Source organism: Macaca thibetana, chromosome 14 (genome assembly GCF_024542745.1).
Source record: "Macaca thibetana thibetana isolate TM-01 chromosome 14, ASM2454274v1, whole genome shotgun sequence".
In the NCBI taxonomy this organism is placed as follows: domain Eukaryota; kingdom Metazoa; phylum Chordata; class Mammalia; order Primates; family Cercopithecidae; genus Macaca; species Macaca thibetana.
This window is the reverse complement of record NC_065591.1, coordinates 74,626,971-74,643,127: the sequence shown is the minus strand read 5'-3', so window position 1 is coordinate 74,643,127 and position 16,157 is coordinate 74,626,971. Positions and strand designations below refer to the sequence as shown.

At 37.2% G+C, this 16,157-nt stretch overlaps 1 protein-coding gene and 1 non-coding gene across 4 annotated transcripts in view; one reads left to right on the top strand and one right to left on the bottom strand.

Annotated features, from left to right (window-relative positions):
* The window catches only part of PRCP (prolylcarboxypeptidase), an 82,611-nt gene that overhangs the window by 48,933 nt on the left and 17,521 nt on the right, over positions 1–16,157 (top strand). For all 3 annotated transcript variants that reach the window (XM_050755851.1, XM_050755850.1, XM_050755852.1), the window contains 4 exons: positions 4,496–4,597; positions 7,316–7,497; positions 7,766–7,923; positions 8,606–8,775. In XM_050755851.1, coding sequence (XP_050611808.1) covers positions 4,502–4,597; positions 7,316–7,497; positions 7,766–7,923; positions 8,606–8,775 — 606 coding nt within the window. In that variant the 5' untranslated portion in view covers positions 4,496–4,501. The remainder of the gene's footprint in view (positions 1–4,495; positions 4,598–7,315; positions 7,498–7,765; positions 7,924–8,605; positions 8,776–16,157) is intronic.
* Positions 13,826–13,926, bottom strand: LOC126936743 (small nucleolar RNA U13). The gene has a single exon (XR_007719557.1). It is a non-coding gene; the product is annotated as a small nucleolar RNA U13 (small nucleolar RNA).

Sequence of the window (16,157 nt, the reverse complement as noted above, 5' to 3'; positions counted from 1 at the left end):
TCAACTGCACAGAGGTCTGGACATTTTAATGGATGATCTTTACTCTTAAGATACTCATGGTCTGGTGTGTGTGTGACCTACATGTAAGCAAAATTTGCGGCACAGTACCAGGGACATATACCTAGCACAGTGGTGTTGAGAAGGGGGAGTGATCAGCACTGCCAAGGTGGGGCCGGCAGAGGTGGGCATGCTTGAGCTGGGTGTTTGCAGGATTTGTAGTTAAATGGCAGGGGATGAGTAGATTCTTAAGAGAGAAAGTGGAGGTTATTGAAACCATCACAAATATCTGGTTAAATTCTCTATTCTTACATGTGTATGACTCTTCTAATTGTTCATTTATTGATCAAAACAAACAAAAACACTTGAGGTTCTTAGTCTTTGTTAGGCAGCAGGAACTCACTAAATAGCAACAGTGTGCACTAGGATTGACAAATAGTTTTAATCTGTGCTAAATCTAAATCTAATCCTTTGATGTTGATTACCTAGAATGCTTTGTTGAGAAAAGATTCTGAGGCCACAACTGAGTAAGTGAAAAAATGAAATGATTGGCTAATGACCAGATATAGATGATTCTAGCAAGGAGATCTAACAGTTCTTGATGATGGTGCTCTGGAGCCGGACACCTATGTTTGAATCATGGCTCTGCTGCTTGCTAGCTGTGTGAATGTTGAAGGTTATTTAAACTCTTGTGCCTCAGTGCTCTTGTCTATAAAATGGAGTTAATCAAAGTGCCTATTTCAGAGATTGCTGTAATATTTAAGTGAATTAATACATATAAAATGCTTAGAACAGTGCCTGGCACATTATAAACACTGAGTTATTTTAGCCATTGTGAGCTACTATTTATTAATTGAAAACCCTTAGGGAGTTTAGTATGCTTGTTTGTTTTGTTTTCTCTTTTATGTTGTCAATGCCTGTGAGTAGACAGCTGCTTTCGATATCTTTAGCTCTTTCCTAGAAGATTTGGCAAACAGTGCAATTTGAAGATAATTTTTTTTTTAAAGTTGAAGTTACTTTTTATTTTTATTTAATTTGTTTTCTCTCCATTGTAGTTTTTTTTTCTTGACTTTTATTTTAGGTTTAGGGGGTACATGTGCAGGTTTGTTAACTTGGGTAAATTGTGTGTGCTGAGATTTGGTGTATGAATGATCCCATCACCTAGGTAGTAAGCATAGTACCTGATACGTAGTTGTTGAATTCATGCTCCACACCCACACCCCCTGCGCTGTTAGCCCCCAGCCCCTCTAGTAGTCATGCAGTGTCTATTGTTCCCATCTTTGTGGCCATGTTTATTCAGTGTTTAGCTCCTGCTTGTAAGTGAGAACATGCAGTGTTTGGTTTTCTGTTGCTCTATTAGGTCACTTAGGATAATGACTTCCAGCTACATCCATGTTACCACAAAGGATATGATTTTGTTCTTTTTAATGACTATGTAGTATTCTGTGGTGTATATAGACCACATTGTCTTTATCCAGTCCACTGTTGAAGGGTATCTAGGTTGATTCTGTGTCTTTGATATTGCAAACAGTGCTAAGATGAACATGCAAGTGCATGTGTCTTTTTGGTAGAATGGTTTATTTTAAATTTTTATTTATTTTTTAATTTTATTTTTTGTAGAGAAAAGGGTTTCACTATGTTGCCCAGGCTGGTCTCGAACTCCTGGACTCAAGTGATCCACCTGCCTTGGCCTCCCAAAGTGCTGGGATTACATGCATGAGCCACCACACCTGGCCTATTTTTCTTCAGGTAGTGAGGATTGGTGGGCTGAGTGATAGTTCTATTTACCCAGTAGTGAGGATTGGTGGGCTGACTGATAGTTCTATTTCAAGTTCTTTGGGAAATCTCCAAACTGCTTTCCATAGCGGCTGAACTAATTTATATCCTACTAACAGTTTGTAAGCGTTCCCTTTTCTCCACAACCTTACCAATATCTTGTTATTTTTTGACTCTTTTTAAATAATAGCCATTCTAACTGGTATGAGATGGTATCTCATTGTGGTTTTAATTTGCATTTCTCTGATGATTAATGATGTTGAGCATTTGTTCATGTTTGTTGGCCTTGTGTATGTCTTCTCTTGAAAAGTGTTTATGTTCATGTCTTTTGCCCACTTTTTAATGGGGTTGTTTGTTTTTTCTTGTAAATTTATTTATTTTATTTATTTTTTTTTGAGACGGAGTCTCGCTCTGTCGCCTAGGCTGGAGTGCAGTGGCTGGATCTCGGCTCACTGCAAGCTCCGCTTCCCGGGTTCACGCCATTCTCCTGCCTCAGCCTCCGAGTAGCTGGGACTACAGGCGCCCGCCACCACGCCTGGCTAATTTTTTTGCATTTTTAGTAGAGACAGGGTTTCACCGTGTTAGCCAGAATGGTCTCGATCTCCTGACCTCGTGATCCGCCTGCCTCAGCCTCCCAAAGTGCTGGGATTACAGGCATGAGACACCACGCCCGGCCCTTTTATTGTAAATTTAAGTTCCTTATAGATTCTAGACATTAGGCTTTTGTCAGATGCATAGTTTGCAAATATTTTCTCTTATTCTGTAGGTTTTCTGTTTACCCTGTTGATAGTGTCTTTTGCCGTGCAGGAGCTCTTTAGTTTAATTAGGTCTCACTTGTCAGTTTTTGTTTTTGTTGCAGTTGCTTTTTGGGACTTAGTCATAAATTCTTTGCCAAGGCTGATGTCCAGAATGATATTTCCTAGGTTTTCTTCTAGGGCTTTTGGGCTTTTTATAGTTTCCAGTTTTATATTTAAGTCTTTTATCCATCTTGAGTTGATTTTTGTATATGGTGAAAGGAAGGGGTCCAGTTTCAATCTTCTGCGTATGGCTTGCCAGTTATCCAAGCACCATTTTATTGAATAGGGAGTCCTTTTCCCATTGCTTGTTATTGTTGACTTTATTTAAGATCAGGTGGTTGCAGGTGTGTGGCTTTATTTCTGGATTCTCTATCCTGTTACATTGGTCTGCATGCCTATTTTTGTACTAGTACCTGATGTTTTGGTTATTGTAGCCTTGCAGTATAGTTTGAAGTCAGGTAGTGTGATGCCTCTGGCTTCGTTTTTCTTGCTTAGGATTGCTTTGGCGATTCAAGTTTTTGTTGTTGTTGTTGTTGTTGTGTATGGATTTCAAGAGTTTATTTATTTTTTTTCCTAACTCCGTGAAAAATGTTGGTAGTTTGATAGCAATAGTATTGAATCTGTAAATTACTTTGGGGAGTATAGCCATTTTAACAATATTGATTCTTCCTATGTATGAACATGGAATGTCTTTCCATTTGTTTGTGTTGTCTCTGATGCCTTTCAGCAGTGGTTTGTAATTCTCATTGTAGAGATGTTTCACTTCCTTGGTTAGCTGTATTCCTGGATATTTCATTCTTTTTATGGCTATTGTAAATGGGATTGTGTTTTTGATTTGGCTGTTAGCTTGATTGTTATTGGTGTATAGACATGCTACTGATTTTTATACACTGAATTTGATACTGAAACTTTACTGAAGTTGTTTTGTCACTTCTAGAAGCCTTTTGGCGGAGTCTGTGGGGGTTTTCTAGGTGTAGCATCATCTCATCTGTGAAAAAAGATAGTTTGATGTCCTCTTTTCCTCTTTGGGTGCCTTTTATTTCTTTCTCTTGCCTGATTGCACTGGCTAGAACTTCCAGTCCTATGTTGAATAGGAGTGCTAAGACAGAACATCCTTGCCTTGTCTTAGTTCTCAAGGGGAATGCTTCCAGCTTTCGCCCATTCAGTATGGGTTTGTTGTAAATGGCTCTTCTTATGTTGCGGTATGTTCCTTCAATACCTAGTTTATTGAGAATTTTTACCATGAAGGAATGTTGAATTTTATCGAAGGCCTTTTCTGCATCTATTGGGATGATCACATGGTTTTTATTTTTAAATTCTGTTTATGTGGTGAATTCCATTTATTGATTTGTGTATGTTGAACCAACCTTGCATCCAGGAATAAAGCCTATATGATTCTGGTAAATTAACTTCTTGATGCTGCTGGATTTTTGTTTGCTAGTTTTTGGTTGCGGGTTTTTACATCTATTTTCATCAGGGATATTGGCCTGAAGTTTTCTTGTTTCATTGTGTCCCTGCCACGTTTTGTATCATAATGATGCTAGCTTCATAGAATGAGTTAGGGAAGAGTCCCTCCTCCTTATTTAAAAATAATTTCAGTACGATTTGTACTGGCTCTTTGTACGTGAAGACCATTTTAGACATAATGTTGATTCTAGGGCTAGAGTGTCAGGATAAAAAGACATGGATGACTAGCGGATGAGCAACTTGGGATTATTTTTAATTGTTTCACTCATAAAGTGTGAGATTGATATGCAACAATAAGACAGCAATTATGTCATTTATTTGTAGCACAAACATAAATTGTGCAACTTTTTAGAGTGCTCTTTTTGGTCTGGCTTAACATGTATTTCATATGGTTTGCCAAACGGTTCAGTGACTTTCACATCCTGATTTTATCCTGTGATTTTGTAAACTCTTCTTAGGGGTTCATGTGGGATGTGGCTGAGGAACTGAAAGCTATGTTGGTGTTTGCTGAACATCGATACTATGGAGAGTCTCTCCCCTTTGGTGACAACTCATTCAAGGTAAAGATACTTTTTACTTTTAAGTTACAAGTTTTTTCTTTTCAATTTAGAATAGTTTCTAAATTACATGCCCCACTGTGAGATAACTTTAATTTGAAATGCCTGAAAGCTCAATAGTTTATATTTAGTAGTTTCTTTTTAGATACAATTTGAACAGATTGAGGTTTTTTTTTTTTAGCCATTTTATTATAATTCTTAATGTTAATCAGTTTTTAACTTGGTGTGCCTCAGGAAGTTAAATTTTACTCTGTGGCTGCAGAGACAGTACAAGGAACTTTTTACTATTTCAAAAATATCAGTAAACAATTCCGCTTTATAAATTGTACACTTAAATTATTGAGCCTGCCACTGGAAAAAATACAATGAGCATAACAAATTTATCTGATGTTTTTAATAAAATAAAATCAATAAAATAAGGACAAATAAACTGTATGATGCATTAAGGTCAACTGGCCTCTTGGATTCCCTTTGAACGTTTCCTGTTCTCACAGGAGCTTTGGCCTTTGTCACAGACTCTCTACCTAATAAACCAGGACACTTTTTCTTCAACGGAGTCATTCATGTACTTCTACCCTTGTGACTTTGGCTACATTAATTTGCCACATGTACTATTATTTACTTAATGTTTTTCTTTAACCAACTCACTTTTTAAACTTAGCATTATCTTAACCAAGGGCTCTATGTACTGGTTATTCTTTCCAAATTACACTAAAATAAAGCAATAAATGTTCCATTAAAAATGTTTGTGTGCTTCCTAAGACCACCAGTATATACAAATGCTTTTGGGAACTCTCAGCTGTAAGGACTTGGGGCCAGTCCTTTACTAGGCTGCCTGTTTTGAAAGGAGTTTTTTATTTTTAAAAGGGAGGTTTTACTATCTCATATTATAAATAAATGCATGAGTAAAAATAAGTAAAAGTGTTGTGCTATAAATAGAAAGTGGGATAATTTTCTGGTATTTGTTGGGCTGTATGGGAAATTCATTCTTTAGCTTGATATTTTGCATAAATATCTGATTAGGGGACTTGACAGGTCCTGAAACCTTGGGAGGCAGTTAGCTTGTTGTAGATAGAAACATAACTTCTTCTCCTAGGTTTCTGTGATTGATACTGTGTTAGCAAAATGGAGCCAGGGGCTCTTTTTGATATACGTCTTTCCCTTTGTGTGCTCACAGAATATGTCAGTAGCATGAGAGATATTACAGATATTATGCAGGATTAGAAAAAAAAATGCACTTAACTGTACAGAGTGCCATAAAAACTAGAAGTAAAGGATAGTGACAGACAGGGAGAGAGGAGGTAAGAAGGCATATATCTTGGAAGAGGGGGGAAAGCTAAAGGAGTAGGAGGCATATATAGGAGATAGGAATGATGGGATCTGTGTGATTCAGTAATATGCCAGATGACGGAAGGAATCAGAATGGTGAGACCAAAGCATGAAAGTCAAACAGGGTAGCCTAATAGAGGTATGTATTATGGTAGTTATCTATTGCTATGTAAAGATGTACCTCAAACCTCATGGCTTAAAACAGCAATAAATATCTATTACTTTATAGTTCCCATGGGTGAAGAATTAGGAGTGGTTTAGCTAGGTGGTTCTGCTTCAGGGGGTCTCATGAGGTTAGGATGTCAGCTGATGCTGCAGTCATCTGAAGGCTTGACTGGGGCTGGAGAGCCTTTCTACTCATATGGAGGATCACTCACATAAGAGATAAAACTGGTACTGGATGTTGACAAGAGGCTGCAGTTAAGGGCCTACTTGAGTTCATTACAAGGCAACTAATTTCCCTCAAAGTTGGCAGTGTAGGAGAGCAAGGTGGAAGCTGCAGTGTATTTTTAAGGACCTAACCTTCATAGTCACGTATCATTATTTCTGCCCCATTCTATTAATTAGAAGGAAGTCATTAAATCCCATCCAAATTCAAAGGGAGTGGAATTAAGCTTCACCTTTTAAAGGAAGGAGTGTCAAAAATTTGCAGACATATTTTAAAAGACCTTCTTAGCCTTCTCAGCTCAGCAGGACACTAAACTTCACCTTCTGCAATAGGGAAATTGTCTTCATGTAGAGAGCAGGACGATTATGAAACTTAACATTATGAGTTTTCCTTTTCTCAAAGATCAATGTCTTGTGTTTCCTGTTTTCCAATACCTGAAAATAGTTTTTTTCTTTCCAATTTTATAGTTGTTTAAAATAGGTAGGCTACTTTGTTTCAGTTGTTGATATGGCCGAGGTCATACATAATCTTTCCGATAAAGAAGGGTGAGTTTTATTTTTACTGGTGATTCTTCCCTCAATTGTCCACTAGATTTAGTTTATATTTGCCTATGTGGTAGACATTTTAAATGTGCCAAGATTTAAAACAAAAGTTATAACAGTTATCTATTAAACTTAGTTTATATTCTATCATATTTGCTATTAAATTTTACCTACAATTTGTTCTGTTGTTTCTACAACCTTAAACAAAGTCTTTGGTAAATAGCATTTAATAGAAATTACACTTGCATGCGAAGTACATTATGTTCTTCCACAAACTTAAAATAATTTTCCTGAGTTTAAATCCACACAGCTATTGCTTTGACTAGGCGTTTTAGTACAATTGCCTAGAAATTCTATTTGGAGAAAAGCTTATCTGACACTGGCTCTCTTCTGGATCCATGCTATTCCTAAGCTGCTATTATGTGCACATTTATACCCATGTTCTTTGTTATTTTTCTTTAGGATTCCAGACACTTGAATTTTCTGACATCAGAACAAGCTCTGGCTGATTTTGCAGAGTTAATCAAACACTTGAAAAGAACAATCCCAGGAGCTGAAAATCAACCTGTCATTGCCATAGGAGGCTCCTATGGTGGCATGCTTGCAGCCTGGTTTAGGATGAAATATCCTCATATGGCAGTTGGGTAAGTGCATTTATACTGGACATGAGTGTTTCTTAATGATTATCAAGGCAAACGTAGAGGTTCATTTTGGGTAAAACATGTTCCATTCTACTGCACTGAGATTTCTGGCTTCTGTCTCATTAACAGCTGTGTTATTTTTCTCACTATTTTTATTATAAGTTTCAACTTTAAAACTTGATTTAGATGACACATATATATATATATATATATATATATTTTTTTTTTTTTTTCTTTTCTTTTTTCCTTCTTTGATTTTCTTGTCATTTAGAGCTCTTGCAGCTTCTGCCCCTATCTGGCAGTTTGAGGATTTAGTACCTTGTGGTGTATTTATGAAGATTGTAACTACAGATTTTAAGAAAAGTGGTCCACATTGTTCAGAGAGCATCCGCAGGTCCTGGGATGCCATTAATCGACTCTCAAGTACTGGTAAGCTTTAATTAAGAGAATGGAATTGTGTGTTTATTTAGCCTTTCATTTGTTAAATTCAGTAGTTGTCACTTTTTAAGTAAACATTTTATTAAAGCATAATGTACATACAGAAAATTATATAAATCAAAATACATAGCTTGATGAATTTTCACAAAACAAGGACACAGTGTAATTAGCATTTAAATCAATAAAGGGCATTGCCAGCATCTCAGAAATCTCCTTGTGCCTTTTCAGTCACAACCTCCATACCTATCCAGCAAAAACATCCTCACTTCTAGAACCATAGGTTAATTTTTACTTGTTCTTAAATGTTTTAGTAATTGGAATTACATAGCATGTCTTTTTTTGTGTCTACTCTCTTTTGCTCAGCACTGTTTGATAGATACATCCATTTGTCTTACTTAGTTGTAGTTTATATATTCTTGTTCTATGGTGTTCCTATGTATTCATTTTAGTAGTATCTTAAAAAGGGAGAATAATTCTGCATACTAATTCTGGTAAACTCTATGAGGATAGGCAACTTGTCTGTCATGGGATTCTCCAGTTGCTCTAAAAATATCCTGGGAGAAGGGGTATAAAAGATTGAGTTTTCTAAAATACTATGTGAAGAATACATTATCTGTAAAGCCATCTGTTGACCAGTACTTTTTAGATTCCAACAATGTGATTCTATTCCCAGGCAGTGGTTTGCAGTGGCTTACTGGAGCCCTTCACTTATGCAGCCCATTAACTTCTCAGGACATCCAACATTTGAAAGACTGGATCTCTGAAACCTGGGTGAATCTGGCAATGGTGGACTATCCTTATGCATCTAACTTTTTACAGCCTTTGCCTGCTTGGCCTATTAAGGTAATAGGAAAATGTCCTCTCATAATTTTTAATAACATACTTCTCTTTTTTTTTTTAATGTGCATACTCTGACTTTCTGCATCAGAGAAAGTCCCAGTGACAAAGGGGCTCTGGAGTTGGTCAAACTTGAGCTGGAATCCTGGGTTCTGCTGCTTTCTGATTATGTGGGCTTGGACATGTTACCTAGCTTTTTTGAGCCTCAATTTCCTCATTTGAAAAATGGAGATAAAATTCATTGATTATAGAGTTGTATGAATTAGAAATAATACCGAAAGTTGCTGTTAATGGAATAATTACTATGTGCCAAATCCTGGGCTGTATACTTTGCCTGTGCAATTTATTTAATCTCTGTGATATGTGTGTAACTTCCATCTGTGTAATACCTGGTTGATGCTTAATAAATGGCAGTCATTATGATAGTACTATGATCTAGTCAGCTGCGAAAGCATTGTAAGTGCTGCCCACAGTGTGAAGAGTGACCCCCAGGCATCACAGTAGAGTGGAAAGAACATCAAATTAGACTCTGAAAGTGAGGTTTTGGTCCAGAACTGCCGCTTCACTTACCACCTGTGTGATCCTGGGCAAGGTGCTTTTCTCTCCTTATCCTCTGTCTTCCTCTGTGGAATGGAATAGCAGCACTTACATACCAAATAGGGTTGTGCTGAGAATCAAATAAAATGTTGGATGTGAAACACTTTGGAAATATAAGGACACATTACAGTATAAATTTTAAGGTTCTTTTCATGGCAAAATTCTTTATTGTGTATGTTCATTTTAAGCATTTCTTTGTAAAGAACATTCCTCTTAGTTTTAAAAACAAAGGCTGGCCAACTTGATGGTTAAATTTAGAGAATATAACTGACTCTTCAGCTAGAATGAGTGTTGGAAATGAAAATAGAATTGGTGATATAGATTCGGGTTTCAAATTCACTTTTAATTTAACCACCCCTTTGAATTATTACATGTATACCTTGCTTAAAATTTTGTAACTAAAACAAGTTCACTTGCTATTATTTTTCTTAATTTAAAAAGTAGAATGACCAGTGAGTGTCTTGCATATAGTAGGCTGGAGGTAAATATATATTGAATTAGATTGAATTTTGATAATACAAAGTTGTTGAAAAGAGCAGATCATGTTTTATGTTAGAAAACCTAAATCAAATCCAGCACTTTGGGAGGTGGAAGTGGGAGGATTGCTTGAGGCTAGAAGTTTGAGACCCACCTGGGCAACATAGTGAGACCTCATCTCTACTAAAAATCAAAAAAATTAGCAGGGCATAGTGGTGCCTGCCTGTAGTTCCAGCTACTTGGAAGGCTCAGGCAGGATGATTGCTTGGGGCTGCAGTGAGCTGTGATCATGCCACTGTACTCCAGCCTGGGTGACAGAGCTGGATCCTGCCTCAAAAAAAGAAAAGTGAAAAAAAGAAAACCTGGATCAAAATGACAAGGAAAAACGAAATCTAAACTAGTTCATCTTCATAAACATCTATGTGCTAATAATGCCTTATCTGTCCATATTATTTACTATCTACAAAGCACTTTCATGTATGCTGTCTCAATTCTTATAAAAGTACTGTATAGAAAAAGAGGTATAATCCAAGATTTTTGGAGAGGAAATTAAAGCTCAACTAAGAGGTGGTAGAAGTAGGATTTGAACTTGGGTCTTCACTGTTCCGAGCCTATGCTCATCTACTGCATTGCACTGGATTAGGAGGAAACTTGACTGAGGGTTGAGGGGGCCATTGCTCACAGTGAGACATCTATCAGATTTAACTCGATATCTAACTGTGTACAAGGTGAGAATTACATTTGCATCTTTATTCTCACTTGAAGAATGAATGAGTTGTCAGATGATAAAAACATATGGGGAATTCTCTCATTATTTAGAACAGAGGTTGACAAACTTTCTCCATTTAAAGGGCTATATTTTTAGGCTTTGCGAGCCGTATGGTTTCTGTCACAATTACTTAACTCTGCCGCTGTAGCATGAAAGTAGCCATAGATAATAAATAAGCAAATGAGGATGGCTGTCTCCAATAATAACTTATTTATAAAAATAGGCAGTGGGCTGGATTTGGCCTGGGAGTTGTACTTTCCCAACCACTTATCTAGAAAAAGGCTGGAGAAATATAGCTGTTTAATGTTAGTTGGTGTAGCACAATTTGGAATAGTGAGCAGTCTAACTGGTTTTCTCCCTACCTCTTTAATGTTCATTCTGGGATATTTTGCTGTTCAGTCTTACATGTGAATAAATACTTTATCCTTTGTTCTTCTAAATAATTACTCAAAACCAGCAGAGTATACCTCAAATATTTTGTCATCTATTTTTGATTTACTGCAATCCTTTTATCCTTTATATATATGCAATATAAAAGTTTATTTTTAAGGTAAGATATCTTTAGGTCTTTCCCTCACAAGCACGCTTTACTTCTTTTATCCAGGATTAATTCTTATCATTCTCTTCAGTTATTTCTTACTGACATTATCCTTTCTTTTGACAGATCAAGGAATTCTTTATTGCTTGTATTTATGATTCTGTTTCCAGCCTGCACCCCCACCAGAAGTAATCTTATCTCTTGCCCCTTGCTTGAGAAATTCCATTGCCTCTGTTTCCAATTTCATCCTATAGTTAGTTACCCATCTGATTTTCAGAATTTTTCCACTACGTCTCCCTCCCAAACTTGTAGCTTCAGATCACTTTCTTTCACTGTTCATTCTATTTCTCCTTTTTTGACCCCCTCTGTGTTCTCCCAACCCACTAATCCCTGGAACACTACCCAGTTGGGGACCGCTCTTTCACTTGGATAGTTCCATTTAACCAGAACTCCTCCTCCCTCTGATACACTTCCTCCTTTTTAAAGGGCTGACAAACAGGCGTCCTTTTCTGAGTCTGTAACTCAGGCTTAGGATGGTGAGATAATATGTAACAGTTGGGTTATGAAAAAAAGCAGGTGATTTCCAATTCTGTCTGGGACCTTGTACAGTTCTGAAGGATCCATGGGCAGCGACTAAATGCCATTTTCCGTGTCAATTCAAGTATCGTTCCTTTTAATTTGTCTTTGGGCTTTGCACACTCAGACTCCATTTGCTTTTGTTTACTGTTAACAGAAGCTGCAACATTCATGCAGAAATAATCATGGACTTGGCTGGTAGAACACAAGGAAGAAGAGAAAAGAGAAACAGAAAACCCCTCTGTCATTTGACTGTTCTGTCAGCATGAAAACTACTAGGTCTCTTCTTAGCTTAAAGAGCAATTTTAAACGATGCTGTCATTTGTTAATTTTGGAATCACATTTCAGCTGATAGCTTCTCAAATATTTCAGCGTAGCCTTCTGTGAATGTAGATAGATATAGTGAAATAATGACATAAGATGGAAAAATCTCTTCCGTTTGTCTTGGTGTTTGGTAATGTATGCGACCTCTCTGGGTGGTTTAAGCGGTTTAGGTGCATTCTATGAAAAGGGAGCTTTTAATGACAAAACTAATGTGATTATCTGAGTGAGTGTGAGAGGGGTATTGAAGCCTTAGAGAAAGAAAATCTGTTAGAAAAGCTGAATGTATCTGCTTAATCCTTTCTCTAATGTGGATGGACCATGCTCTGAGAGGAGATTGGTCTTTTTTTTTTTTTCCCCCCAACTTGTCTTCTTTCCTTCCTCTGTTAAAAAATTTTCTTTGACCCTCTTTTCCTTCTCTTATTTAAATGTGTACTGTCATAGGTAGGAACACTTAAAACTTTTAAACAAATCATTATCTTTACTTTGTCTGGTGTATGTGGGATTAAAGGGCAGAATGGAAATATTTGGTTGCAGATATGATTAGTTTGGTACTAAGGTTGCATGAATGTTCTATTTTCTCAACTATTTCTATACACTTTAAAACTGGAATGAGTAAAATGGACTTTCTAATGTTCTTTCTGTTTCCTGAATGTTCATCTTTATTCCAGGAAATGCCTCATATCACTCTACTATTTTACAGTTTTGTTTTTTTTTTTTTTTTACTATTACATACTTTTAAGGTTTTATGATTTCATATTGCCACAAAATTCATTCTAAGTTTTTGCCAAAACAAATAAACCTAGAAAAATATGAAGATGATCTAAGAATCAGAAAAATTGTTTTAAAAAGTTAAGCATGAGACAGCAGGTATATTTAAGCATTGTATGTGTTGTTATTTTTCTTTCAGCTTTTAGTTGAATATGTGTAATATAGTTACAGTGGTTGGAAGCTCCAGAGAGTCTGCATTTGTGTTTTTTTCTTTTCTTTCTTTCTTTCTTTATTTTATTTTATTTTATTCTATTTTATTATTTTTTTTTTTGAGAAGGAGTCTCGCTCTGTCTCCCAGGCTGGAGTGCAATGGCACGATCTTGGCTCACTGCAACCTTTGCCTCCCAGGTTCAAGTGATTCTCCTGCCTTAGCCTCCCGAGTAGCTGGGATCACAGGCGCCCACCACTGTGCCCAATTTCTGTATTTTTAGTAGATACAGTGTTTCACTCTGTTGGCCAGGCTGGTTTCGAACTCCTGGTCTCAGGTCATCCACCCGCCTCGGCCTCCCAAAGTGCTGGGATTACAGGCATGAGCCACCGCACTTGGCCTCTTTCTTTCTTTTATTTATTTATTTTTTTAAGAGAGAAGGTCTCATTCTGTCACCAAGGCTGGAGTGCAATGGCAAGATTATAGCTCACTGCAGCCTCGAACTCCTGGGCTCAAGGGATCCTCCCACTTAAGCCTCCTCAGTAACTGGGATTACTGTATTTGAATCCCAGTTCTGCCACTTCCTTGCTGTGTGGTTTTGGGCAAGTTTCTTAACCTCTCTGTGCTGTAGTTTCCTCATTTACAAAATGTGTATAATAACAATTGTAATGCTTATTAGGGTTGTTATAAGTATTTCATAGCATCTGGTGTAAAGTAAAAGCACTAAATTGATGCTAGTTATAAGTAATAATAATAGCTATTTTTATTATGTAATATTGGGAAACCAGATGATTATACCAGGACTTTGTGGTCAACATCTTGATTGAGACCTATATTCATAGTACTTTTTTCCCCCCCACATCAGATAGGTAATGTGCCGACAGCATAACCAGGTTTGAGGGCGGTCCATTTCACACGTGAGCATGAAAACCCAAACATATGCTTTCTACATTCATAGTTTTAAAATTGTATTTCTGTAGCCAGACCTCTGAGCTTGTTTTTTCTTCTGTGAAATGGGAATGATCATTATATGGTGCTCTCTGGGTTACTGTGAGGAAAGAACCTGCCCTCAAAGAATATATGAGTTGTATGAGCAACCTCAGTCCCAGCTGTTCACGTTTCAGTGCATTTACAGTATGTGTAGGAATGACACGCCTTATGTAGAAATTGTTTAGAAGAAGCCGTTTGCTAGGGCTCACAAAATAAATAGAAAGTATAGTTCAGGGGTACCTGGGTGTTGAGTATTTTGGACAGAGATGGTTGGCCAAGACTCTTTCCTTGTTGTCTGATTATATCACAGCCTCTATGTAAACAATCAACAGGCCAAGTGCTTGCTTTTATCACGTGGGTAATATCTGCAAATTATCAGTGTTAAGCTAAAGTATTATATGAGGTTGAGACAAAATTGTTGATATTTGACTGTTTTTGATTTATACATGTGAGAATTTCATATGGTTCAATTTAGTATTTATGTATTTTGTGCATCCTACAGTTCTTTGATAAAAGTATGTGAATATCTCCTTTTAAAGTACTCGTCTTTTTTTTTTTTTTAAGAGATGGAGTCTTGCTCTGTCACCCAAGCTAGAGTGTAGTAGTGTGATCATAGCACTGGAGCCTAGAACTACTGACTGAAGCAATTCTCCCACCTCAGCTTCCTGAGTAGCTGGGACTACAGGCATGTGCTGTCATGCCTGGCTAATTTTTTGATGTTTTGTAAAGATGAGGTCTTGATATATTGCCCAGGCTGGTCTTGCACTCCTGGCCTCAAGCGATCCTACTGCCTGGGCCTCCCAAAGTGGTGGGATTACAGGCATGAACCACTGTGCCTGGCCTTGAGTTACTATAGTCTTTAAATAAGCATGCGAATAGTGCCGAGGTCTTGCTAATATGACTTCAGTATTTTTTTGAAACTTCATTCACTGTGCTACCGAAATTGTTAAGGAAGTGCAAAGAGATATTAGAGATTCTGTTTTTTAATGCTAGAGGATGATGCTTGGACTCACAAAATCTTTGAGTTAGAAAGGAACTTTAGAGTTACCTAAAATAAAATTTCCATAGTAAATTCGCAAATATTTTGTAAAAAAAATTTTAAGTGACGTTTTTCAGGCTTTCTATCTAGCATACTAGTAGAATTAAAAATCAACACTTCCTTTCTATAAGACAGTTTGACATGATGTACCAAGGGCCTTAAAAATATTGATCTATTTTGAGCCAGTAATTTAAGAATTTATCTCAAGAAAACAATTAAGAATATATGTAAAGATTTAGCCCCAAGGATATTTATTGTAGCCTTATTTGTAATGAAGAAAGGTTGGGAATGACCCAGTTTTAGGGTTGCTTCAGCTGTTTTTCAGCTCTCCATCCCGATTGCTGTCTTCTAGATTTTCTAATGTTGATCGGTGCCTTTCATAACTTGTATACAAAGCTGGATCCAGTACTCCAAGGGTGATCTGACCTCACAGAACACAGTGCCTGGGGAGTGCCCTTAATCTGGACTTGGAATCCCATCATACAGAGGCCAAGTCTCTGACTATGGTGTTCTCTCTGTGTAACTGGGGCTGCTGAAACCCAAGTATTGTCAGCCAGTGCCGGTCTCCAGCCATGCTTGTGTCTTTTAAGAAGTGACAGTAACTGCTATTTGTGGAGATGGCTATTCATAGGGACTCCTTTTCTTTGCCTGACAGAGGCCCAGTGTTCTAAGCTCTAAGAGGGGCTCTGATGCCAGCATGTGAGTCACACTCACTTGCTACTGTTCTTTTCCAGAGTTTTGGGCCACTTGTTGCTCCACATCACTACCTCCTCTCCCCCTGCCCAGCTTGCATTGTCGCCCTGCCCTATCTACCATGCTGTGCTTGTACATAAGGTGCTTCTCTGCATTCCGTGTGTCTACTTTGTACTTTTGTGCTGCATTTTGAAAGAGCTGAATCGGCTGTTGGTGTCCAGGTTCAGGAAAGAATGCTGATCAACTTTTGGCAGTAGATGGTTTAATATAACTTATGATTGTTTCTTGATTTCCATATTGTCTTGAGTTATATCTTATTGGCATATTTCCTAGGAATGTTTTCTGAGAAAAGTGCCATGCAAATGTTAGGTATTTTTTGACTTACCATGAAAAATCAAGAGTTGTCAAAATAATAAAACACTGTTTTGACTTTTAATTTTTCGTCAGTTTGCATTTCCTTATTGCTTTA